The sequence below is a fragment of the Colius striatus genome, chromosome 3 (assembly GCF_028858725.1).
Source record: "Colius striatus isolate bColStr4 chromosome 3, bColStr4.1.hap1, whole genome shotgun sequence".
In the NCBI taxonomy this organism is placed as follows: Eukaryota; Metazoa; Chordata; class Aves; order Coliiformes; family Coliidae; genus Colius; species Colius striatus.
This window is the reverse complement of record NC_084761.1, coordinates 83,502,376-83,529,604: the sequence shown is the minus strand read 5'-3', so window position 1 is coordinate 83,529,604 and position 27,229 is coordinate 83,502,376. Positions and strand designations below refer to the sequence as shown.

Here is a 27,229-nt window from a genome sequence, read left to right as displayed (position 1 = left end):
CTTGATGAATCAATGTAGTATCTGAACAGAAGAAAAAAGTTTTCACACATCAGGTTGCTGAAAAATAGTGTTGTTTAAAAGTTTTAAACTATTCCATTATTCCAGTCCAAAAGTGACTCAGACTTACTGAAGATAACCTATCTTTAATACCTAGAGCAAACAGAGATTGCAGTTTTACTGCAGAAATTGCTCAGGATAACTAGTTGTTGGTGTTTTTTATCAACATGGTATTTGCTTAGTTAATGAAACTAAAGAGCAGCAAGTTGAAACACACATGCAAACAAACATTAATGGAAAAATAAACCCAATCCAATAATTCTCTTGTGTATAATAAAAGATAACAAGGTTCAGCTGTGAATACCTTGCATTTATATTTACAGGATGAGGAAAACAGTGAACAATTAAAGAACAATCACCCGAGTCTGCCAAGGCAAAACCCACATGCTTACTGAAAGGATTATGGGGAAAAACGTCCTTTATGAGCCAATTCTTACTGAATTGTCTCCTGCAGAGCTTCCTGTGCTTTTTGCAGAACCTGCAATGGGAATCCCTGAGGTGACACAAGCAGTGCAACTAAGAATACTGTTGTCTCTGTTATGAAGAGGTGACACTGTTAGGAAGAGATATAGAATATTTCAATTGGAAGGGACCTATAATAACCATCCAATCCAACTGTCTGATCACTTCAGGGCTGACAGCCTGATATGTCCTTCCAAAACTGAGGCTTCAGAGTAAAACACTGAAAAATTTGTATAATTTATTGTAAAACAGACTCAGAAAAAAACCCAAACCAAAACAAAACAAAAAACCAAAACCAGGTTATGTGCTTACCAGTGTAGGTTTCAGTCAGACAGAGCACAGCATTTCTCAGGTCTTTCAGAACTGCCTGGTCCTGAGTCCTGTCACAAATGCCCTTTCTGGCAGTTAATCTGTTAGAGACAGATTGGAAAGCAATTATTAGCAATTTATAAATAATTTATAGTTAACGTTATTCTGACATGTCATATTTTGTTTAGATTTGCCCTATTTGGTGGGGATAATAAGGAACTAACTAAATTGTACTTGTAGAGAACACAATGCTTCATCAAGTGATTTCGCACAGCCTCATGTACCCACAATTTGCATACTAGTCTTAGAAACTCATGTTTCTAATCCAGGCCTATCTGCAAGGGACAGAAATAGCACAGCACTGTACATTGAACCCTATTTTTATAACTGCTACAAAGTTGCTAATTGCCTTCGGTAAAATCGGATTCAACACCTACCATTTAAAACCTGGTTAGTTTAGAAAACGCAGGCTGGGGTTATTTGAATTCAGCTTTTACTCACACATTAGCTGGAGCATGTCAGTGCAGTGGGGTCTTTATTCGAACAAAGCCTTCGGGAGTTTCACGAGTAATTTCCTGCCATTTGCGAGTTTGCAAAGTTTAACTCGGGGAGGTCACGACAAAGCGAGAAACAGAAGGCAAGCAGAAGCGAGGCTGTCGTCTTCCCGCGTCCAGCCCCGAAAAGCCATTGTTTAGCTTTAAAAGGGCTGAGGGTGGGCGGTGGGAAGCGGCCTCTGGCTCTGGGCCGGCTGCAGCGTCCACCCGCGCTCTGCCCGGCTCGCTCCCGCGGGACGGCGGCCGCGGGCAGCCGGTGACCCGGGGAGGACGGGGGGTCAGTGGGGGATCAGCCCAGCCTCCCGGCCAGCCGGCGGGGCCGAGCCGGGGCTCTGACGGGGGTGCGGAGTGACAGACTGGAAAGCTACTTTCCCGTGGCGCTGGTAGAGCGGTTGCTGCTGCTCCCCGCCGAGGCCTCGCGGGATGCCCACGCGGCAGCGCACTGTCATGCTGGTGGGCATCGTGGTCCTGCTGGCCGCCCTCATCCTCGCCGTCGTGCTGGCCTCCCTCCTGACTCACGGGAAGCAAGAGGACAGTCCGAAAACGCTGAAGTGGAAGGACAGAGGGACCACTAGGAATCTGCAAGAAGTCATCCTAGGAAGATGCTACAATTACGTCATGGCGCGGTTCTCTGAGCTGGGGTGAGTAGTGGTCCTGGTCCCACATCAGGTGTGCACAGTGAACAGAACAGAGCCACCTCACACCCCCACCCAGCTGGTTCCCAGAGGCTGGCAGTGACAGAGAGAAGTGCAGGCTGTGAGACTGAGACCTCTGTGTTGTAGCAGAATGTACAAACCCGGGCAGCAACTGTCAGTGCCCGAGTCGGGACTTTTAAAGAAACCACCTGCAGAACCAGTGTGGGGAATACTAACCCTAATAAATGGATTTTGACAGGTCCTTAAAGCCAGATAAAATAAAGTCTGGGTTCTAACAGCTCTGAGGACGTGAAGGTGAAGCAATGTGCTGCAAAACTGATCTGCCAAAAATCCTGTAAGGTGACACTGCATTCCTGTAACCCATACCACACAGGAGGGAGGAAAAGGGGAGAGTTCAGCACAGATTTGGAGGACAAAGATGTTAGAAAAGGCTTGAGAAATATCTTGGTGTGTTTTTAGGGTAAGTCTTTATGATGAGCACAGACAACTCGCATAGAGGGCTACGAGTGGCTCGCAGTTCCAGCACAGCAGTCCCAGGCAAAACTTTCACCCAGCAGTGGTCGCTGCATAGCCTGTGGCTCTGCAGCACCCTGAGCAGCCCACTGACCTCTGCTGAGGAAGAGGATTCCCAGAGTCCGGGGAAAGGCAGAATGTGAAACAAAGGGTACCCGATGCCCCTCTGCAGGCCTTGGGGATACCTGGCCCCCAGGATGGAATGCAGAGCAGCCAGGGTCTTGCAGCAGTGACCAGTGCCACCAGCCACTCTACTTTGTGTGGGCAGAGATTTCCACCACTTGGGACTGCGTGCCATAGGTCTGGCCCACATCTCAGCTGGGTGACAGGACCACTCCAGCCTTTGTCTTGAAAAAGGCAACTGCCACCTCTTGTTTTCTTAACATTGAGCTGCTAAGAAAGCTGTACAAAGTTTGCTTGCATTTGGATTTCTCTCAGCCTTGGGTGTCTGGTGTTATATGAAAAAAGCTGATTTGCAGCATTTGAAGGGAAATGAGAACATGGGAAATCATGGCCTCAGCATGCAAAGACTAAGTTTACACTTCACATTAAACATCTACATGGGTGTAGTGAAGGGAAAGGAGATTGTTTTAGAATCAAATTTAAAAGATCCTGAAGTTTTTGCAGTCATGTACATATTTATAAAAGCACATGTGGATTTATTAAAGAAGTATACATCCAATATTTAAATCTGAAGCTATTTTGAAGCCTAAAAGCCTTTTTTACTTGTACTTGTTGAATTCAAATTGAGGAGCTGAAGATGTAAAAAACACTTTTGTGTGAATGTTTTTAACCAATGTCACGTATGTTTTCATTCACAACACAGTCTGAATCACAAATCTCACTGGGAATAACTTGTTTAAGCAATTATTTCAAGGACACTCTTTAAAAGATCACAAACCTATGATCATAAGTTTTCTTAGAAAGTTTTTTTTAACAAGGATAACATTTTGAGCTATTCGTAATCTGACAGCGTTTAATAGCTTCATGGCTGTGAACTCACTTTCAGGTGAAATGTCTTTGCATAGTAAGAGCCTTTTTTGGTTTATTTTAAGAGACAAATTGATGAGAAACAGTGCAGAAACAGGAAAAATATGGTGGTTTATGTACACCTGAAATGTTCAGGAGGTTCATGAACAGAGAATAAAATGTAGGCCGTTTTCTGGGAATCCAACCTGAGCTTCCTCGTCTCTGATCCTGCTGAGCCTGGTGCAGTGTAACCAACTGCTGCTGTTGCTGGCACTTTCTGATCATGAGTCAAGTGCCTTTAGGATACATTAGAGATTCCTTTATCTTTCATCTCACATTCTTTCATCATTAATGTAGGCCTTGGATCTTGTGTCATGTGAGATCTTCAGTGTACTTAATCAAAGAAACAGGAACTGCAGAAGCTCAGGCAGGCTTATGAGCTGAGTGACCTGTGTCCTGTACTCAGTTAGAACTTTTGTTGCCACTACTCCCATCATGTGAATCTCTCTGCCTTGCTTGGAAATCTTATTTCCTCATAACTTTGTCCACAGGATGTTCTTGCCCTTTTAATCTTATGCCAACATGAACATTTGTTTAGAAAGCTCTGCTTTTAGTAAATTCATGAACATTTCCTCATATTTTTACTTTTGTGTATCAGAGTCACTCAGTTCCATATCTGATTATATTTTCTTTTGTTTTTTTCTTTTTTTTTTAAATAGCAATCTGTTCTACTAAAGAAGTTACTGTGACTATATACTACATTTTGGAGTGCCATATTTCAAATGGGCATTTTTGGGAAAAGAAGGGGGATTGCTGACATATGAATATGGACTTTATAATGTTTCTAGATAACACAGATGGATTTAACAAGAGCCACATATCTACAGCCCCCATTTAGCTCTGTGCAACTTCATGCTATAAATCACATGAGAAGGCCACTGATGTGCTAAGGTACACCTTCACCATCACAACCGATTTAATGCTAGAGGATACCTCCTTGCACTCTCCCTCATCTCACTGGAGCCTCAGACAGACACCGCTGACAGCCAGTATGCTCTGGTTGTGTCCTTCCCTTTTCTGATAAGATCCATGGGCTGAACCCGGGCCCAATGAAGCCACTAGAAAGATTGGTGCTGTCTGCCGTATAGAAGCACTTGTTGGTAATAATTTTGTTTAACTGCCTGTGTGCAATGCAATCCTTGTTTTTACATCTGCTGCTGGCTGGATGGCTTTTATCGTTTGTACACATATGGTTTCCTAAGTTAGTCTTCCTGCACAGAGCTGTTTTCGTGACAAAGTTCAGGAGAAAAAGGCAGATAATACCAAATACTTCAATAATACATTTTCAATATTAACCTTGTTTTTTAGGGAAAAACATGAGTGGTATAGCAGCAAACTTTAGGGATTTAATTCCCTGCACACATGGTTGCACATCTAGATGCACATATTAAAGAGTAGTATTTCTTTTTGGCTTCCCTGGAAAATACTGGCAGCTGCCAGAAGACAGAGCTAAAGCAACAGTGTGTCAGCTCAATAGCCTGATCTTTTTTTCAGCATTAACCTAAGCTGCAAGTTCACCTTTCACTAGTCTTGCAAAAATCTCGTACTCATCAAACACGGTCAATGGTATATGTTGTAGCTTTTTCTGAATAAAGGCCAAGGGCAGTTTGGTCTGAGAGAAGGTTTTGATCTCAAAATTACGTTGTCTCCTCTTTCCCCGTAGTAGGGACTCCCTCTCGTGGCTAACGTAACACTTGCAGGTGTCATATGCCAGGTCTCTGGCAACACAAATGTAAGTTCACAAGAATTCATCCCTAGTATAATCAGAGGAGCAAAGCATGATGAAGTGCACAGAGCTGCACACCCGTCAGGACCAGGCTTGTTCCAGGCCAGGTCAGTGCCATGTCATTCAGAAAAGCAGTGCTGGTCAAGGCCAGTTGGAACGGCCCAGTAACACTCATCACTCAGAGGATGATGCTTGTGATGAGTTTGCACTGTAATGTCTGCTGAGGTAGTAAAAGATGGAGCATGAAATTTTTTGATACAAAGTTAACTGGTTTAGCTTTGTTCTTTACCATGTTTGACTTGTCAGGCTGAGGTCAGATACGATCAAGATGCTGCGACTTGGGGAAGGAGAGGAGAAGGCACATTAAAAGTTTGTGGTCTTCAAAACACAAACAATATTTTTTTCCTGGTTTGGGGTTGGGTTTTGTTTTGTTTTTTTATCTAGAAATAAACTCTTATATTTGTGGCTCAAGAGGTTTTTCATTCCCAGATAGTGACTACTCCTTCTTCATATGCAGTCACTTCTCAGCCTCTGACTCACTCAAGCTAAGTCAAGCTTGCAAGGCCGTACTATTTAAAAATGTCTGAAATCAAACCACCTTACTTTTTGTCTGATCTCTGCCAGTTGAGAGAGCACTAAGGCTGCAGACAGGGAGCCACTTGAGTAATGTATGTGACTCTCCAGGCCCAGCAATCCTGCTGGCCACACATAGTAAAAACTGTGTCATAAAGACGCAAAGAGTGGAACTTTGACATCTATTTCATACACTGTTGTGGGGCCACACGAGATGTGTTCCCCTCTGAAATACAATTGGATCAGCTAATGTTGTTTTTATATCTAGTGGCAAATTTGTTTTATAACACTTTTTAACAGTCTATAGTTCCATAAAATTTAGTAAAAGTTGGTACACATCCAGAAGAGCTTTGTCTTCTGACTGCATGATCATGAATGCATTTTGCCTTTCCATTCCTTTGCAGCCTGTGGAGATACATTTTATCAAAAAGAACATATGGAACATGATTTTTAGTGAGATATTATTACACTTGCAGCACAGTTCTTTCCAGAAAGAAATCTGGGGTTTGTTGTACATGTAGTTTTGCATTTTGCCTTCATTCTTTGCTAGGCATTCTTAATCTAATTTCCTTGTATTTGTTCACTGGTTGTTAACACTTCCACATCAAGTGTGGCATGATCTGATACAGTGTCACAAAAATCTTAGCTTTACTACATATAACCATGACTATATATAACATGACATTATACTGAAACTTACCTGAGATATGTCTTTTTTATTAAGAAAAGATGCCTTACCTAAGAGAAACCTTTACTGAATCACAGTCTTCTGAAGAATGTGATTAATCATAATGCATTAGCACGCTATCAGAGTGCACTGCAGAATTCTAAAGCTTCTCAGTTTGATATGCAACAAACTGCAAAAGATTTTACTTTTCCCTAACTTTAAAAATACACTTTCTAGAAAAATGGAATAATTACCATTGTTGCATCATCTCTTTTGGTTCTAGAGCAAGCAAATGGCTTTACTTACAATCCCTGTGGAGAAGGAGGTCCAGCAGGAGATCCTGCTGGACAAGGTGAATGTGAGTCCCCATTCACCCTTGTGGCACAGGCCAATGATGTCCTGGGCTGCAGGAGGAGGAGTGTTGGCAGCAGATGGAGGGAGGTGATCCTTCCCTCTGTACATCACTGGTAAGGCACATCTGGAGTGCTGGGTCCAGTTCTAGGCCTCTCAAAATAAGGGAGTTAGGGACATACTTGGAGCATTTCTAGTGAAGGGCGATGGAGATGATTGAAGTATCTGACCTACAAGGAGAAGCTGAGAGAGCTGAGACTGTCCAGCCTGGAGAAGGCTGAGGGAGATCTTATCAGTGTGTATAAATATCTGATGAGTAAAGAGGAGAGAGACAGGCTTTTCTCAAGCCGGTCGAGATACCGCTGAATGGCAGCACAGCCTTCTGGGGAAGCAGCCAGTCCTCCCAGTTTGGTGTCATCAGCCAACTTGCTGAGGGTACACTCTGTCCCCTCATCCAGGTCGTCGATGAAGATGTTGAACAAGACTGGCCCCAGAACCGATCCCTGTGGAACTCCACTGGCCACAGGCCTCCAACTCGATTCTATGCCATTGATCACCACCCTCTGGCCTCTGTCATTCAGCCAGCTCTCGATCCACCTCACTGTCCACTCATCCAAGCCACACTGCCTGAGCTTTCTGATGAGGATGTTATGGGAGACAGTGTCAAAAGCCTTGCTGAAGTCAAGGTAGATGACATCAACTGCTCTTCACTTATCTAGCCAGTCTGTTCTGCCCTCATAGAAGGATATCAGGTTGGACAAACAGGATTTCCCCTTGGTGAATCCATGTTGACTCCCTCTGATAACCATCTCTTCCTTCATGTGTTTAGAGATGGTATCCAGGGTGCGTTGTTCCATCACCTTTCCAGGGATGGAACAACTGAGAATGAGATTGTCATCTTATTCTAGAGGAAGTTGATTATATATAATTTCCTCTTTAGCAATTTCATATGGCATTAGGTAACTATAATTTATTTGTTATTGAGATAATCACCAACATATTTATTTCTGCTGCTTTGGGGTATAAACACTAATGTGAAAGTAAATCCAATTCAGTGCATAGCTCATACTCTGTTCTGCACAGATAATTTACCCTCCCAGCCATAACTCCACTGACAACAACAACCCAAAGTCTGAGAGTGTTCTGCAAATTTAAGGGGCAGATATCAAAAGATGCATTGTCTTTTCTCCATGGCCAGCATCAATGTACTTCCAAGGTACAGAAATGGTGTTGAGATCCGAATTTATCTCACTTCGCAGCTGTATGTCAATGCATCTGTCTGATGTCTATATTGAGTCATAATCATACAAAAATTATTATTAAATGATTATATATTTCTCATGTACTTGAACTCCATATGTTTATTCATTTGACAGTGGTTCAATATTTAATAGTTCTTACTGCAGGACTGTGTATGATTTCAAATAATTTTTCACATTTGGGTTAGTCTACACATGCTGCATAATGCTTACTTCACCATCATATAGTAAAAGTTCCTTTGGTTTTAATCTCAAATACCAGAGAGAATACCATTCTACCTGTATTGGCCTTTTAGACATCAATCAGAAGTATTTGTTGATGAAATATTGTTCAATTTAGTTTTCTACTGCAACCTTATGCAGCTATTTAGTCATGCACAGTAAGTCAGCTGCCTGTTCTTTGCCTTCTCTCTTGTTCTTAAAGAATTGTCTGTCCAGAGCAGTGGCTGGTGGCTATCTACATCACAGCAGCACTGTAGCACTGAAATTATTGACTGTTTGGAGGAGTCAATCTAGGAACTTCTTTTTGCTGAAAGCGGGAATCCTGTTCCATCCTACCTCTCCCTGCTTCAGTTTTCCTGTGACATTTGTAGAGATGTCAGTGAAAATGGTTGTGCTCAGAGGTGATATCATTCAGCTGTCATTGCTAAGATGTGGTTAAAATACAAGAAATGTTTAACACCTCAGGGCACCGTGGTGCCAAATATCACTTTGCACATCCACAGAGATAGAAGGAATAAATTGTTTTTCCCTCTAGGGTCAAATGAAAATCTCCTACAAGTGTCCAAGCGTAAAAACAGATGCTAAAGATGCAATCTGCCTTTCCAGGAGATGACACCAAAAATAAGGCATTAGCAAGGAACTCACTCACAGTCGTGCTAAATCTGTGATCTGTTCCCTTTTCCTTGTCCTACTGACATTTGCCACCCTTGAAGTAGAGACTTCTCCCGAGTTACTCCATTTGTGGCATGTCCTTGTTTCTATAAATAAACTGCAATGTACTGCAAATTCATGTTAGGGGGAAAAAGAAATTCAGCAGCTGCATTAAGTTATTGAGTGTTTCCCTGCTATAACATACTTTCCTTTAAATAATTCTGAGAGAAGTGTTTTTCTGAGTTCGATATTAAAAATAGACCAATACTAAAACATACTTTCTGATCAAGGGGTAAGGTGCCAGCTTAAATTCATTCCCTGTATATCTGTGGAAGATATGTCCCCTGCTGGGAAGCTTAAATTGTACAGCAACTATGACCCTTTGTCAAAATGCAGTCCAGGTGAGACTTCTGCCCTTGTAGAGGCTGCATCCTACATAGAGCATTGCTGAAAACACCATCTGCTTAAGCAGATTGTTTTTTTCACCCAGGTAAGCTGAATTCTAGCCAGAAAAAAATACCTGCTTATCTAGATGAACTCTTTCCTGGTTTATAGCTGCTACATCTTGGCTCAGCCTTTCCCAGAAGTGTGATAAGGTTTAGTGTTGTCCTGAGCACCGATTCTCAACTCACATAAAATATACCAGGAGCTATAAACCAAAGCTCTTAAAACCTTCTCATTCCTGCCAAAGGTGTAGAACCGGTGTGAGGAGGAGCTATCATTTGTTCCAGGTCATTCCTCGTACATGAACATACACAGCCCCGGGGTGAATGTAGCAGAAATCTCACTTTGTACTTCTTGTTCCAGACCTCCAATCTCCCACCTTTGCTGTGGAGAATTTAGTTGTTCTGCCTACAGGCAACCTTTCCAGAAGTTACCTTACTCTGAGAAAGAGTTTTGGATCCCTCTTTCTATTCCAGTCAATTCCTCCAATACTTGCTTTACTGGCTTTTGAACTATTTAATCAACAGACAGCAATACTTACAAAATCAAGCTGCCAAAAAAATCAAATATGTTATTGAAAAAATGTCAGTTACCGTAAATGTTATGGTGGCAGACACTTTGCAGTAATTAAACTAAGTGGGTAGTGAGAGCCTAGTGCTCCTTGCAGATGTTGAGATTGACAGCTCTTACATGATTTTTTCCTTCATCCTTGGTAATTTTTTCCCTGTCTGTTACCCTAATGCTAAAAGCAGCAGATAGTAAATAGTCTCCTCAGATCCTCAGCAATGACAACCTGTTAGTTGACCTCTCTTAAATCACATTTGTCTGACTTTTAGCACAAAGATACCCAATGGGGGATGTTAGGTGCTAGAATAACAGGGGCAAAGCTGATCCGTTGTCTGCATGTACCCATTTTCTGTCTCAGTGGTCTGGAGATGGGTCAGACTGTTGTCCAGCATGAGGAACTGTGCACTTTTGGGGGTGCCCTGAGGTGCTGCCCCGGAGAAGTCCTTCTCCCTCCTGATGGCAGTCTTCTCCTTCTGTTTAGCTCCTCTAAGCTGACTGCAGGGAAGTCCAACCACAACTATTTGGGCTGGACTTGGCAGCAGCTTCAAAAAAGCTGCTCTAAAGCAGCAGTGAGATACAGCAAGACTGGAAGAAGGGAAGGGAGAGCAGAGGAAAAAAATGAAAAATTAAAACTGAAAAATTTAGGGCTAGAAAGGATTCTGGTTACAGAGGGCTTCCTCTCAACACAGGCACAAAGGTTGTTGGTCACTGCATAATTTTGACACAGCTATTTACAAGCTTACATTAAAAAAAACATTTAATATGGATGTATAAATTGCACTGCTCTCTACAGCCATCACAGTTTACCTAAAAGAGGGAGATAAACTGACATATAGGCAAAGATCAGTCTGTTAGATGCAGAAATATTCCTACAGCATTTAGATCCTTTGATATGCAGTCCGCTTCTGAAACGTCTTGGTTTTACAGGTGAAGTCGGTGCCTTAGCTAGAACTTGATCAGCTTGAGAACTGGGCAGAAAAGAAGCTCATGAGTTTCAACAAGGACAAGTGCAGAGTCCTGCACCTGGGAAGGAACAACTCCACGCACCAGTACAGGCTGGGGATGGACCTACGGGAGAGCAGCTCTGCAGAGAGAGACCTGGGAGTGCTGGTTGATAATAAACTGACCATGAGCCAACAATGTGCCCTTGTAGCCAAGAAGGCCAATGGCATCCTGGGATGCATCAAGAAGAGTGTGGCCAGCAGGTCAAGGGAAGTTCTGCTCCCCTCTACTGTGCCCTGATGGGGCCTCATCTGGAGTCCTGTGTCCAGTTCTGGGCTCCTCAGCTCAAGAGGGACAGGAAAGTGCTGGAGAGAGTCCAGCACAGGGCCACCAAGATGATCAGGGGACTGGAGCATCTTCCTTACGAGGAAAGGCTGGGGAATCTAGGGATGTTCATCCTGGAGGAGACTGAGGGGGGACCTCATTAACACTAACAGGTATTTGTAAGGTGCATGTCAAGAAGATGCGGTGATACTTTTTTCTGTAGTCTTCCTCTTAAACATAAGGGAAAACCACTTTACAGTGAGTGTAAGGGAGCCCTGGCACAGGCTGCCCAGGGAGGGTGTGCAGTCTCCTTCCTTGGAGGTCTTCAAGACCTGTCTGGAAAAGTTCCTACGTGACCTGATCTAGGTGGACCTGCTTGAGTAAAGGGATTAGACTAGATAATGTTTGAAAGTCCCTTCCTAACCCTTACCATTTGTGATTCTATGTTTCTTAGGCTCCCAGCAGAGTGTGAATTGGTTGAATGTCTTTAGGGAGCTTTGTGATAACCACAAACTTCTCACCTACTTTTTAGAGACCAGATTTTTGAGTGCATAGTTCACACTTGTCTGCGCTACTGTTTTGGCTAACAGTGGTAGCAAATGAGGAGGATTTTCTTACAGAAATTGCAGCTGCTGATGAGGTTTATCCCTGTATGGCCAGTTACATAAAGGGCTCAGGGGACTGTTTCCAGCTCTAACTTTGGAGACCCACCAGACAACCACGAGTAAAATCTCAGTGTGGCCTGAAGATATTATCGTGTTTTACAGATAAATCTCGGGATCTTGGAAAAGCTGCTATTGATTTCAGGGGAGACTGTGTCTCACCAGGGAAGTGTCTCTGCTTGGTAACATAATTGGAACAATATGAGCAGAGTTGATTAGGTTGTCCAGAGCAAAGCCTGGAAGTAATTTTTCACTTTTAAGTTTAAAATGGATCCCATACTTGAAGTATCTTCCTCAAGTTTTTGAGTATAGCCTAGAGGCAAGACAGTTGAAGAAAACACCGCCCTTCTTAGAGTTTTTAGCACTCGGTGTCAGTCCAGTGTTGAACTCGAAGCAAGACGCTGTTCATGGTGCAACTGAAATCAGCAGTGATGAAACCTATTCTTGATATTATACCAATTAAATTGATTTCAGTTGAAGATGAATTTGCTCCATCACTGTCCAGTTAAAGAAAAAAATAATTACAAAGTAAAAAAAAAAGGATCAGTATTATTAGTGATTTTCCAGGTAGCTCAATGACATCCCATTAAAGTGAAAGAATATTCTTTCAAGGTTAGCCAGACCAGTGTATTGATATGCAAGAAATAATGAGGCAGAAGCTGTCCATTTTTCTAATATGCACATTAAAGCTTGGCTGTCAGAGTAGCTGCTAATGGAAATATTCTTGGCCCCAGCTCTGATAGATTAATGTGATATTCATATAAAAAGTAAATGGACAGAAATTCCTTGGACACAAATTGATTGGAAAATGCAACTTCTATCCAAATGTAAGGACAAAAGCAGGATATGCTTTGCAGTCTATATAACATTTGGGTTTAATAAGGAAATGTAGTTTTAATGGTTATTTGTATCCCAGCCCTTATTTGGCGCTGTACTGAATGCAGTCTCTGTCTCCTAAGGCAAGTTGCAATTCTTACTTTAGAGAGAAAGGGTGGCAGTTTCAGTTCTTGAGTTTACAGCAGGTTTCACAGTATCCCTTCTAAGTCTGTTAGTTATTATTTCACATTTTCCAGCATTTTTCAAACTGTATTCATAAAAAAGAAGTTTGAAAACATTAAACATAAAATTAGAGTATATTTATTTTACATGTCACTGAATTTGGATTAAATATGTTAGATTCTGTAGTAGAATAAAGGGCTTTCAACATTTCAGCATAAGCAAAGTTAGTCTTAAAGAAAGCAAGCCATTATGTGTAAAGATATGATATTTGCAGACAGAATGCAGAGTTATTATGCAACCCAAAACATAGAAACAAAAAACAGAGAAGGAGAGCACATAAGCTTTGCAGCAGTAGGATCCGTAAGTGTGTTCACTATGGACTCCTGAATCTGAATTAGATAAATGTAATTAACTATTAGACTGTTGGTCTCTTTCACATCCTTCCTTTCTTTTCTAAACCAAGAAAGAAAATTATATAAGCTCATTCTGTGACTAAGTACTTCCCAATGAGAAGTCAGTAGCAGCAGAGGACAGTATGTTTCTCAGGCATTTTTTTGCCAAGGTAGATGTGCTTGTTTCAACCTGAAACTGTTCTTACTGGAATTTTTAGCATATCAAGTGCCAGTAAATTTCAGATATTGTGCTCAGGAGGCACAGAGCTGCAGTAGGTCTCTACCCTTACCTCTGCTCATTGTGAGTTAAATGCTACACACCAGAAAAAATATATTCTTGTGGGAAAAGGAGACGGGTGAAACTTTAGTGTCCATCTCAAAAAGGAGACTGGAAAGAGTGGCATAATCCTGGAGCTGTGATTAACAAGTCCTAAAATCTTCTCATTGCTTATTTTTTAATATTTATCCCTCATTTAAAGACTGAGCCCTACCGCTTTTATGACATTAAATGTATAGTTTTGCTCAGCTGTGCAGAGTGGAGATAAAGACTTTTCTCTCAGAAATGAGTGACATCCGTTCACATCATCAGGTGCTGGGCTGAGTGTCTTGAAATGCTAGGAAACAGATGCTTTGCATTTTGACTCAGAAAGCAGTCTTGACAGGATTGCCAGTCACCTGGATGACTGTCTCTTCATGCTTCTTATATGGCCATGACTTGAGCCTAGCAGCAGAAATGCTGTCTAGTATTGTCTCTATCACCTCTCTGCTTTGGAAATAAACCCCCAGGTTTTTCTTATGATTGTTTGAAAAATATGTTGTCTTCTGAGACCAAGCCTAAAAACTTTGCAATATGAAAGGATAAATGATCAGGTAACCAGCTTTCACCTGTGGCTGTTAACACTGTTACATGTAACAAATCTCAGGATCAAGTTAAACAAAGAGGGGACAAATCATTGGATGGATTAGAACAACTTCCTAACTCCTAAATATAGTACCAAAGTTAGGAAGGTGGTCTTTGCAGGTTGCTTACACAGTTTGCAGTCAGAGACAGGCTCCTCCAGGGGAAAATTTAGTACACCCGAAGTAAAACATGTGAACACTCCCTGATATAACAGTGCAACAGCAAAGCAACAACTCTGCTTCCTAGAGCAAATACGCGGTTTGGCTTCTTATTTCTACAGTGGCTGTAACTGAAAATGTATTCTGGATAAGAGACAATAGCTCACTGAAAAATCATCCGTGTTATTAGTGTTTACTTACCTGGAGGTAAATTCAGTTCCTATAAACAAGAGATGTAGTCCCTAAGACAGCTTGGGCTGCCTCTCTAACAGCCTGGCATGGTAAGAAATGAAATCTGGCGTGTGGCTAGCACTGCAGTGGGTGGCCACACAGACAGAGCCCCTCCAGGCTGACCTGCCATGTCCCTGACTCTAGTCTCTGTCCATGTCTCAGACAGCACTGTGCAGTGTCAGTGCCCAAGCTGTTTTTAAGCCAGCAAGGTCAGGCTGTGGAGTATCTGTAGCCTAGCTATAGCTCTGCAGTATCACACACTTAGCTGTCCAACAAGTGAGAGGTGAGGATATATGCAACATAGACCTTTCATGGTTGGAGGACTGGAAGAATCTGGGGCATGGAAACCTGCTGTACTAACCACCTTGGTGATATGAGCTTTCAATAATCAATATCATATATAATGACAGGTTAGATTTGTTACTGCATAAATAAGGCAGAAGGGAAGGAAGGCCAGGGACACCTTACCATGAATTGCTTGGTCCTTCCTGATAAGATTCTGGCCCAGGCCACTGCAATATGTCTAATAGAGGCACTCTCTCTGGCACACAGTGCTGTCAGGTGCTGCTGCTTTATTCTCTGGACATACACAGACAAAGTCTGTCCTCCTCTTTGTGTGATGTTCATTTTCTGTAAGGCTTAGGAAGGAAAGGAGGAGAGTTCATGTCCAGACTGCAAGGAAATGGCCAGGGGCTGACAGGTGATTTTGGGTCCAGCAGTTTAGATGTAATACAAACAGCTCAACTTTCTGTGTTCCACTTTGCCCCCTCTGATGCCCAAATGGGCACTTGCTAGAAACTGTGATCAAGTTCAGTGGTAGGAATGAGATCACACAACCATAGAGATTAACTTTAATATGTTTGGAAATATTCATTCAGTTACTACTGTTTTTCTTAATCACTTTAGGACTATTTTAAAGACTAATCAAATCCCACATCCTACGTGTTACCCAAGTTCCAGCTGATAACAAAGCCTGCAGTTATGTGTCTGTCACAAACTAATTGATCAGTGCTATATCTGTAGTGCTCTGAAGACTTTAGTTTCTTCACACAAGACAAAGTCCTTTTTTCGAATGGCTTTCAGTGGAAACACACTGGGAGGCGATTGCAAACAGTGAAGAGTGGATGAACCAAAGACAATCAGAATAGCTCCATCCAGATAGCAGGATAATGCAGTCAGCATTTTGAATTTATGTAAAAACAGTGAAGGGGAGGATGCAGAATCACTGCATTGCTGTCAGGGCTGTAAGACGAGCAGGCCTTCCGTCTGGGCCTGGAACTGTGGGAGCATGAGGAATCACAGAATGGAAGGGAAGGGCACCCATAGGGGACAGCCTTGAAAACACAAACTAGACAGACAATAATTATGAATTATCTTACTGCAAAGTTTTCATTCATTACCTCAAGTACAAGGAAGCAAATGTTCTGGGCCACGCCAAGTATTATTGTATGCTGCAGCCTCAGGAGGGGAGGATGGCACCGTTTTAGTACAGAGACATGCCTGCGCAACAGATTGCCTCTTGGTAGTAAAAAAGGAGCCCTGCTTCTGTCAGCAGAGAGGTGCTTTATTTCCCAGGCTGATGAAGCAGCATCTTAAGAGAAAAGCGTAGGCTGAAGTGACATGATTGTGTCCTGGCATGAAGCAGTTCCCCTCATGTAAATTTAGTGGAATGCCTCTGACTCATGTCAGTGAGAACAAAAGGGCCAGAACCGGTAACACAGTGGGGGATCAGAAGGGGGATGAAAAAATCCACTGGAGACCAGACATCTGATCTGGATCTTGGTTACATGTGTGCAAATCATCTGTGACTCCAGCAATGTCAAGAACTGAAAATCGGTACATAAATGAAAATAGGTCCAATACAGACAGACTCCTGAATTTTAGATAAAATCACGGACATTGTTTCTGCAGAGGAACACACAGACATGTTTTTGTCTCAGTGTACCTGAGCAGCCATACTTTTAGTATGTACAAGCTATAGACCAACACATTAGCTTCTCATGATTTGGTATGAGTGATGAAGAAATTTGATCATCTGGTAATGTGATATTAACACTGCCCTCTTTAAGGGCCAAAAACATAGAGGACATTCCGATATTGCAATAATCAGTAACGTAAAATGCAGAAGAAAGATGAAGATGTTTTAGAACTGCTTATCCCTCAGGTTGTACTTAACTTACTGAAGATTCTCAGCTTTTGTAATAGATAACGTGTTTTGGTGCCTGAGCATAGTTATAACTCTCTTAAAACCTGATCTATAGTGTTTAACCATAACAGGAGATTCTTTCAAAGTCACAAATACTAATTAACTATGTTTTACTCTTTTGGCAGAGATAAGGATTGCCTAAAAATATGGGAATCATTAAAAAAGGCATTCATGTACAAGCATCCCTGTAATATTACATCAGAAGATTATCAACCTTTAATGGAGTTAGCGAGTGATCCTGTACCCTGTAACAAGGTAACAGTGCAATGCATTGTAGGCTGCTGAAGTGGGATTGCTGTTGGATGGTGTGTCTGTGCAGTGGCTTGAGTGATGGGATCTGATCCGTCATGATCATAAGGGTCTGTAGGTTTACAAAGATGACATTTTGCTCTTGTGCTTACTGCAGCAGTCCTGCAGCTATCACCTTTGGATTCCTGTAACCCTGTTAATTCCCTGTCTCTGGAAATCATCCCTGTGTAAGGCTTTCCTTGAACCTCAGTCCCAGGGTTGTCCTGGTGAAGTGATGGAGATGTCCCTGTTCCCCTAGCACATGGCTCTCTGTAAGGAGCATGCTGTTAAGCTGTTAGACAGACACTGCTTCCAAAAAGCTGCTCTTCCATGTGCAGTTCAAAAGCACTCAACAAATTAGGTATATATCCTATGATAACTAGTCAAAACTTTTCTTTCAAAATGCTTTACAGGCCAAACACATCCATTTAAAAAAAAATTAACCACCCAAAAAGGTTTTGGAAATGAAGGATTGAACTGTGGAAATAAGAACTGACCCACTAAAGTGAACTTGCAGCATTTCAATAAAAACTAAAACTCCTTCATTGTCATGAAAACTTTTTAGTTGTCTCCAGGATAATTTCTGGACCAGCTCTACTATAAGTATCACTTATTAGACATTGTACCTTATTTCACAGTCACTGTTTTGGAGCAAGACAAGTGACCTCGCTCATCGTTTTACAAAATCCAACCAAAATTTCCTTACCTTGGAGGACACCTTCTTGGGTTATATGGCTGATCGTGTTTCATGGTGTGGAGACCCCTCTGCCCCAGGTAATAAGTCCTACTTTTTGCAAAACAAACATGAACACTGGAATTCCAGATTATTCTTTTTTCATGTACGTCTAGATGTAAACACAATCCTTTTCACATATTATTTTATTGTATTTTAGTTTAAAACTTTAACTGAATTTCTATCCTACATTATGGAAGACTGATAATAATACTTAGTTAAAGGTTAATTTAAACCCCACAACTTCGGCTTTTTACTAAACACCAAGTTGCCACTTGGACTAATGGTCATATCGAGCCCTCTCTACCCAGGTTACTCACTCTCTTCCTGTGACTTCTGTGTGACAAATTGCAAAACAAGAATGCCATTCAAAAAGGCCCTGGCTATAGGCCACACTGTGGCAGGGGCAACATGTAGGTACCCTGGGGTTATTGTTGCCCATATGACTCCTGGGTTGATGCTTAAGGCTGGCAACCTCTAAAATGGGATGGAATTGCAGAAAATGTTGGGAAAAGATTAATTTTTTAATACAATTGAATGGTATTTGTCAAGCGTGCCATTTAGGATTGCATGTTTTCCCTTCTCAGCTTGCTGAGAATTATTTGCATGCAAAAACTGCAACTGCCTCCCTGAAACGTATGAGTGAACAGGAAGACCTTTGAATACATGCAAATTCCTTTTCCTCTCAGAGCTTTTTCCTCATGACGCCTTCTTGCTTTGGCAAACTCTTTTTTTGCCACTGTTAATGAACTCTTGAAGCCATATAAACATTGCAACAAGATTCATTCTAACCTTAGCTAGTCTATAAACATATTTCTTCTCAGGAATCAACTATGAATCTTGTCCAAAAAGAAGTGAATGTGAGAGCAACCCTGGCTCTGTATTCTGGAAAATGGCATCCAAGATGGTAAGATCTAGATAAAATCTCCCTGTGTTGAAAGGCACTGAGTTTCTGACATTGAATTTGCAGATTGGGCTTAAAACAGGGAATAGTAGAAGTTCACGTGAGCTTTAGCTTCAAGTGCTAAAAATGAGACTGTGTTCCAGTGTCTAGAACAATGCTTGGCAGATAGCTAGAGCTTTGCAAATAATACTTACAATAAAAATAGTCACTACCTTAATTAAATCACAGGACTGAAATTGCTAAAATAAAATACATTTTAGGATGTTAATGTTGACAGCAGTGCCCAAATTAGCACACAAACTTTCCAAGCAGCTGAGAATCCCCTTGCACCCTCCCAGCTCAAACCTGAAGAGTGCATCCTCCCACCGTGGTACCTGTTAAGGTTCTCATGATATACCCACATCCAACTCCCATCACATGAATGAGACCCTGCTAGTCTGACTTAAGCAGTCAGCCTGGCTTTGTTGAATCAGCACTTTACAGAAAAAAAAGATCTACCAGGAAAAAAAACCAATGCTTGCATGAATCAGTTTAATTTTACGTGTCTCTCATGACTTCACCCTTGGTGTGACCATCAGTAGATAACTGCCCAGGTGGAAAAGAAGCATTCCTGTATGCTTCAGCTACCATAGGGATGAAATAAAAAAATACTCATCATAAAAGAAACCTCAACAGGTTTTTTTTGTAAACTGGTGCACATACAATTTCCAAGCTCAAAATATTTTCTGTGTTCTTATTAATCCACTCAGTTTCAGAGTCTGGAGGGGATAAACCATGATAAAGAGCCAGGCTTGCTTGACTGCAGGCTTTCTAAGTCCAAATAAATTTAAGATCTGCTAAAACTCCGGGTGACTACATCAGAAAGTTACACATGAGATTTTCCTGCAACTTCACAGCTCTTGAGATCTGAGTTTGAGCCACACTGTTTAGATGTAAGAGGACTTGGAAGATTTGACAAGTACAGTCATCTGTGTCAAGCTTTTTAAAAATTCTTTGTCTTAACAATGAATTAGATATCTAGAGCTGTTACTTTATGTTGTAACCTTAACAGTCTTTAAATATTTGGTTCCATAATTTAAAAATCAAATCATACAAAACTTGGTAATGAGATCTGCTAAAACCACTGGAGGGAAAAATCCCGAGCCACAAAAAAACATAGAGCACGAGTAAAGAATAGGTAAAGAATATATGATGGTTTGAGTGCCCTTTAACAGTGGCTCCCCTGTCCTGGCTAATCCTCACCACCTGAGTTAAAGCAGTCTGGGGATTATTCCAAGTTACTATAGCTGTACAGACAGTTGCTGCTGCTGGGACTCTGCAGAGCCCTGCAAAAACTGCACACAGCAGTGACAGCAAAATTGCTGTGCTGATCCCTTGCAACCTCAGACTGCAAATTCATAGCTGGCTAATGCAGCTTTATCATACTTCTGCCATAGCCTTTAGAGGCTTTTTTTCCACACTGACAAGTCCTGCAAAAACGTTGGCTGGATCTTCTACTTGTGTAAGTCAGTTTCGATGACATCAAAGTTACAGTGATTTCTACTAGCCCCGAGTCCGAGGTGGCACTGCATACAACATCAGACTAGAATGTCTATTTCTTTTGTTCAGTTTGCAGAAGCAGCATGTGGTGTGGTTCAAGTGATGCTCAATGGATCAGTAGAAGCTGGTGCTTTCAGAAGCAGCAGGTATTTAGTCAGGACCCATATTTCTTTGGGATCTGCATGCTAGTGAACATGTCTTTGCCAGTGAGTTCCAGTCAGAATGGATTATAGTAAACTCATAGAGGAGCCTAAACCCTTGGCTGTTGTAGAGCTGATTCACTTAACTCCTTCTGTACAGTGGCTGTAATTTAAATCCTTCAGAGTGTGTGGGTGAGGTATCCAGTATGCTCTTACTGAACAAAATACGTTTATTATTACATTTATGTGTTTATTACATATGTATGACATGTTTCTAGCTGTTCATGTAGCTGGCTGGATTTTATCCCTCCAGTCAGTGCTTCCTTGGGTTAGCTGACTGGAAGTGCAGTCTTCAATAATATTGAAAGATGAAGAACATGCTGGCCAGCGGAACAGCTGTGTTCATTTTGTTTTCACCAAACCAAATGAATAACCAATAAACTGAACAGGAGAAAAGATACTAGAGAGGAAAAAAAAAATCATCTTGTTTTAATGTATAGACAGTTTCAAAATTTCTCCTGAAAGTGAAATAAAAAGGAGGAGAAAATATTTTGCCATAAGGCAACTAAATAGTCTATGAAAATCCATCTGCATGGTAATGTTCTTTCACTGAGAATAATAGAAGGGCTAAAAGCATTAGCACTTGAGGAACATACTTTGTACATCTTTCTCAGATAACTAAGGATGTTTTGCTTTTTCGTGTCCTATTCCTCTAGCATCTTTGGAAGTATTGAGATCTTTAACCTAAATCCAGATAAAGTCTCTGCAGTACACATTTGGGTTATGCATGACATTGGTGGACCTCAAAGGTAAGTCGTGCTAGGAGGAAGTGATGAGCTGCATGTAAAAGGCAGAGCCCACAGATCAATCTGATGACTGGCCTCTTAACAGTGACACTATCTTAAACCCACTCACAAAACCTGCTCTACATTCACCCTCCTAGCTGCTTACTTTACTGGAAAAAATAACATTTGTACTGCTATTGTCTTCAATATCTTTTGTAGGCGTTGTTATCATAGAATAGAGTCATATAATCGGATTGGTTGGAAAAGACTTTTAAGGTCAACAAGTCCAACCACTAACCTCACACTACCAAGCCCATCACTAAACCATGTCTCTCAGCACCTCATTTACATGTCTTTTAAATATCTCCAGGGATGATGAATCCACCACCTTCCTTGGCAGTTTATGGCAGTGTTTAATAATCCACTCAGTGAAAAAGTTCTTTCTAATGTCCAATCTAAACCTTCCCTGGTGCAACTTGAACCCATTTCCTCTTGTCCTGTCATTCACTAGTAGGGAGAAGAGACCAGCCCCCATCTCACTGCAACCTCCTTTCAGATAGTTGTAGAGCATGATGCTGTCTCTTCTCAGCCTCCTCCAGAGTAAACATCCCCAGCTCCCTCAGTTGCTCGTCGTGAGACTTGTTCTCCAGGTCCTTCATCAGCTTCGTTGCCCATCTCTGGACACACTCCAGCACCTCAATGTTCTTGTAGTAAGGGGTCCAGAACGGGACACAATGTTGGAGGTGTGGCCTCAGTAAAGCTGAATACAGGAATAATCACCTCTCTGCTCCTGCTGACAACATTGTTCCTGATCCAGGCCAGGATACCATTGGCCTCGCTGGCCACCTGGGCACACTCCTGGCTCATATTCAGCTGTCAATCAGCACCTCCAGGTCCTTTTCTGCTGGACATCTTTCCTGACAGTCGTCCCTAAGCCTGTAGCATCACATGGGGTTGTTGTGGCCCAAGCAGCCTTATTAAATCTCATGTTGAACTGTTGTAGTAGCTAATACACAATGAGATTTTTCCTTGCTTAAAAGAGATCCCATGACCTTTAAATTCCTTCCATCCCCACTGAGCAATAGAGACATTTATGATCGGTGCAACACTGAGATGCCAGAGTAGGCTACATTTGCAAGGATGGAAAATACGTTTGTTCACAGGAATAGCATGCTGAGCACATCCACTGTTGATAAATTAATTTCGTATGCTGGAACTAGCTTCCCAGGGAGGTTGTGGAGTCTTCATCTATGGACATACTCAAAACTTGACTAGGTCCCGGGGAACCTGCTCTAGCTGAGATTGGTTGGACTAGATGATCTCAAGTGGTCCTTTTCAACCTAAACAATTCTGTGATTTTTAGTAACAAATCTGTAGTTTAAATGCTTATGATGGAATTCCTGATACCAGAACGATGATCTCAAACCACATGTGAGCCTTCCTGAGTGATGTTTTTCATCCCAACCAGATTCATTTGCAGATCTATCCCATGTAAAGCACTGAGCATGAGGCTCAGTGCCTTTGATGCCTGTCTTCAGAGCTAGTTCTGTGGTTCACATGATTGTAATACATTACTATGGTTTCTCCTGTCCTGAGGTCCCCCCATGACAGAGGCAGCAGCACTGATGCTATGGGTCTGGAAGCAGGCTGTGATGATGCAGTGCAACAGATGAATGAATGTGGACCCAGCCAAGCCCCTTGCTCAACAGCCTCACTGTCTAACACAGTACCCACTCAGTGTTGCAACCCCTCCCCTAGCCCAGACATCCAAAAGCGTGTCTTTGCCACACAAACTGACACATCTATCACAGCTCACAGGCATGTATCTCCCCTGTGGTCAGCATGCCAGACATACTCTTGTGGCCCATTGCATAGAGGCTTGCTGAATAAAAGGACATTGAGTAATCCACACATTAGTTCCCCCAGGCATGGCATAATTCTTTCTCCCACAATTTCCCAATATGAGAAAAGCCATCATGTTCCTCCTCAACAGCTTGAACAACTCAATGCCCTTTCAGCCTTCTTGACACATCCTCCTCTCGTGCCAAGTCACAGCAGTTTCCTTTTTGTTTTCTACTTACTCAAAGGCAAAGCAGGGATAGTAGCTTCAATAATATCTATTCCTTTTACCTTCCGATATTCCATGTTATGTCACTATTAACATCTGGCAAGTCTAGTAAGCAAAGAAGAGCTGTCTCTGCTTTCTGTAATGCCGTATATTAGGAACCAGATTTGCCCCAGTATTGTATTGTTGCCCTGATGTGTGTCCTATACTGGACCAGGAGATGTTTTTTTATCCCAAGGTAACAAGTCTTTTGTGGTGTCTCTGTGTCTGTGACACTTGTCAATCCTCTTACTACAACTTTGGGGCCCCTAAGGCTATTTCAAGCAAATTAAGCATAGAGGTAAGGGTCTCAAAGATACGACATTGCTACATGCTTGATGAAACCATCGGCTGGATGGGAGAGAATACCCAAGTTAGGGTTCCAACCAATGGAAAAGTGGTTGAAACAGCCGTTTGTCAAAACAGAGTAGCTGCAGCCACAGATGGAATGAAAACAGACAGGAGCCACTCATAGCCTGCTTCCTCCCAGATTTTCTGTCTGTTTCCTCCTGTCTTACACCCTACTTGGGACTCAGCTGCTGATTTTCATGGTTGACCCTTTCTCATCTGTTGTGGTTTAGGCCCATCAGGGAACAAAGGCCACGATTAGTACCGAAGAGGCTGAGGATTGCTCGAGGGCAGGGAGGGCTTAATTGGTGCTTAAGGTTCGGGACAAAACAGACCAGGCTACTCGGTTTGGGGAAGAAAACAGAAAATAATTTAATGCAACATCAACTAAAACATACCCCCAAAAACCCAAAACATAACCAAAATGAAACAACACAGAGTAATACATCAATAAAGAGTCCAAACAGCCTTTTTAAGAACACCTTCTTGCCACACCTCCCCTCTTCCCGGGCTCAGAGCCCTGATCCCGGGGTTTTTACCCTGTCCCCTCCTCAACGGTTCGGGGGGGGGGGGGGGGCAGGTCAGTTAGTCTGTTCCCGATAGCTTCTGCCGTTTGTCCCTCCTCAGGACGGGTGAACTCCACACCAGTCCTCCCTGCAAGTCCGTGGGGTAACTCACACGCATGGCAGCCCTGCACGGGCTGCTCCAATGCGCACTTATTCCAAAGGCTGCAGCTCCTCTCTGCCTCTCGTGTGGGGCTGCTCTGCGGCGTGCAGGCTCTCCAACACGGCCTGGGCCATGGCCGTCTCCCCACACAGTCCCTCGCCCGTCCGGGCTCACTCACATGGAGCTGCTGGTAACTCTCGGTCCTGCCACGGATCTCCATAGATTGCAGGGGCACAGCTTGCATTCTCGCCACGGCTTGCAGAAGGGTCTCCAGTCTATTGCTTCTCCTTCCTTTCTCCTTCTCTGGCTGAAGGGTCTGCGTGGCCGCCTCCATCTTGTATCACTCTTACACCTCCTGACTCGCATTCCAAATTCCCGTCCCCTAAATAGTGATGGCAGAGGCGCCAGATTGACCCAGCCGGGCTGGAGGTGGGTGTGAACCCAGGAGCCGGGGGAGAGTCCGCAAACTCTTTACCGGGTCTTCACTGCAACCCGCTCCCCCTGTTACTAAGCCAAAAGCTGCTTCTTGCTAAACCAGAACATCATCTCATAGAGGACTTCCTTTGTCCTTCTGCAGCTTTGAGGGAGCCTTGTATTGTGCTCAAATGGTCTAGTGGTTGATATGTCTGAGACTTGAGGATCTTAAAGGTGTCTTCCAGCCAAAATAAATCTGTGATTCTATGATTCTTATGGATGGAGGCCACCAGCAGCACTGGAGCAGTTCTAGAGCACATTGAACTGTGAATGGAACCAAGTTATTTCCCACAGATATCTTCCAACACAAAGCTCTTTTGCAAGGTGTGCATCTGAACATCACATAGTTGCTACCAGCAAAGGCCCAAGAGTAGCCAAAACTCCACAAATCCAAAGGTTTTTATTAGCAAACAAGCTTTTAAAGAACCTCATATTAAATAAAGCAAAGTGGCACAGAGTGGAATTTAACTGAGCTTCTTGTACACACAAGAAATACAGCTGACAAAATGCTTTTCTCTCCAGTGAATCCTGTTCAGGTCATTCCATAAAGAGGTTAATAAGCATCTTAGAAGAGCGAAACTTTAAGATCACCTGTGAAGACAATTACAGGTAATTACCTGCTCTCTTTGGTGACAGTTTGCTAACATAGACTAATACTGCATCTCCCTTTTGACTTCATACAGGTTTACAGCAAGCTAGAGCAGACTCCTCAGGGAGCTTCCACTTATGCTGCAGACCTCATGCTGCCTGGGGCTGGGGCTTGTTCCCTGCCCTGCTCTTGCTATTGAGTATATACAGTTGAGTTCAGGGAAGGGGCAATCCAGCCTTCCTCAAGAGATTTTCATCTAACTGGGCTTTCACCTACAATAATCAGAAACAAATAGGCAGCTTTCCTCCTTGCTGAAGGCAGATAACACAGTATGTCAAGGATGGTCCTTGCTTCCTTCCTATAGTTTGAGCTTTCTGTCCAGCTGCTTCATCAGAGTGTGGGGCATGAGACATGATAATCATTATTAATTACCACAATTCACCATTTTCAAGGAGTCCAGGAAACGGCAGCCTAAGTTCTGACTTGCCTGAAATCTCTGCCTGCTGAGGAGATAGAAAAGCCCAAGGCCCTTTATCCCTCTGTGTGGGTTCAGAGACCTTCACACAGAGCAGAAGTGTTCTGTAGTGACATCAGAAAAGCCATAAGGGTTCAATATCACTCATACCTGCCAGGACCAGCTTTTTGGAGTGAAGAACTCATACTTGGACAAGAGCATTTCCAAAGTAAACAAAAAATTCTATAAACTATCAGATTCATGACATTAGTTTTAGATAAGGTCAAGTTGGTCTGCAAAGGAGACAAATGCCTTATCTGGTGATAGACTTTAATCGTGAAGGCAGAGCAATATATTCCAGTTTAGGTATTGCTGAACCTGATTAATGAGTGCTCTGCACTCTTCAGGGTAAAACTCTTCAGGGTAGAGTACATAAGTTAGCTTCACTCCCCTGAAGTCGTTGCAAACAGAACCATGTGGGTCCATACCAGCTGAGCAGCTGATTTTTGATGCCACATTGCAATTGATGCTGATCATTTTGTATTGCTTTTGTCCATGTCAGCAGTGTCTTCCAGAAGTAACTAAAAAAACCCCAGATTCACAGGACATACTTCTAGTAAAAAAAAAACCAGACATTGTTAGCAACAGCTTTACATTGTAGCAGCAGGGGTTACCACCAAGTAGGCAAGGCGGTGAGCTGCCAGTACCCCAGCAACTCAGTAGCCTGTGCAAGAGACCTTACTGCTTCTTTATTCTTACTTTTGTTGTGGCAGCGTAGCTGACATGCTATGAGTTCACACTCTACTCTATTTCGTACTCACTAGCTCTTGTCCCTAGCCCCTAGGAACGCCAAAGTTGCCTTTCTGCAGCAAGATCTAGACAAACATATCCTAAGAACAGATATCCGCTTGATAAGCACAGATGTGATGTGCACTTTGAATGTTGTGTTTAGTAACTTCTGGAGTTATTCTATTGTACTTGCAGAGCAGTTACTAAATATGTTTGGTTTGTATCTTATTGCAGACCAGCTCAGCTCCTTCAGTGTGTGCATAACCCTGACCACGCAGACTGCAGACTTTGCACCGACATCATGGCAACTCCATGAAACTCTGCACTGCTGAAGGCTTTCATTGTTTGTGTGTAAGGCTGGAAAAGGGTGACTACATAGCTTAGAATGATAAGTAGTAGTGTGGTGTGTACAGAGTCCCTAACCAGAAATCCTTGCTATGATACTAACAGCCAAATAGCAGGAGATGGTACTTTAGGTGTGATTACTGTACATGCATGCACACAGGCCGTGTCAGATGGGCCAGGGGCATGTTCAGTGGTTGAGGGCATATGCTTTGCCCT

At 42.5% G+C, this 27,229-nt stretch overlaps 1 protein-coding gene across 1 annotated transcript; it reads left to right on the top strand.

Annotated features, from left to right (window-relative positions):
- The first annotated feature begins 1,805 nt into the window (after positions 1-1,805).
- On the top strand, positions 1,806-26,984 carry CD38 (CD38 molecule). Its single transcript, XM_061993214.1, has 8 exons — positions 1,806-2,023; positions 16,981-17,110; positions 17,782-17,917; positions 18,701-18,783; positions 20,389-20,465; positions 21,176-21,268; positions 25,359-25,445; positions 26,903-26,984. Exons 1-8 carry the CDS (start codon positions 1,806-1,808, stop codon positions 26,982-26,984), a joined length of 906 nt encoding a protein of 301 aa, XP_061849198.1.
- Positions 26,985-27,229: the final 245 nt, after the last annotated feature.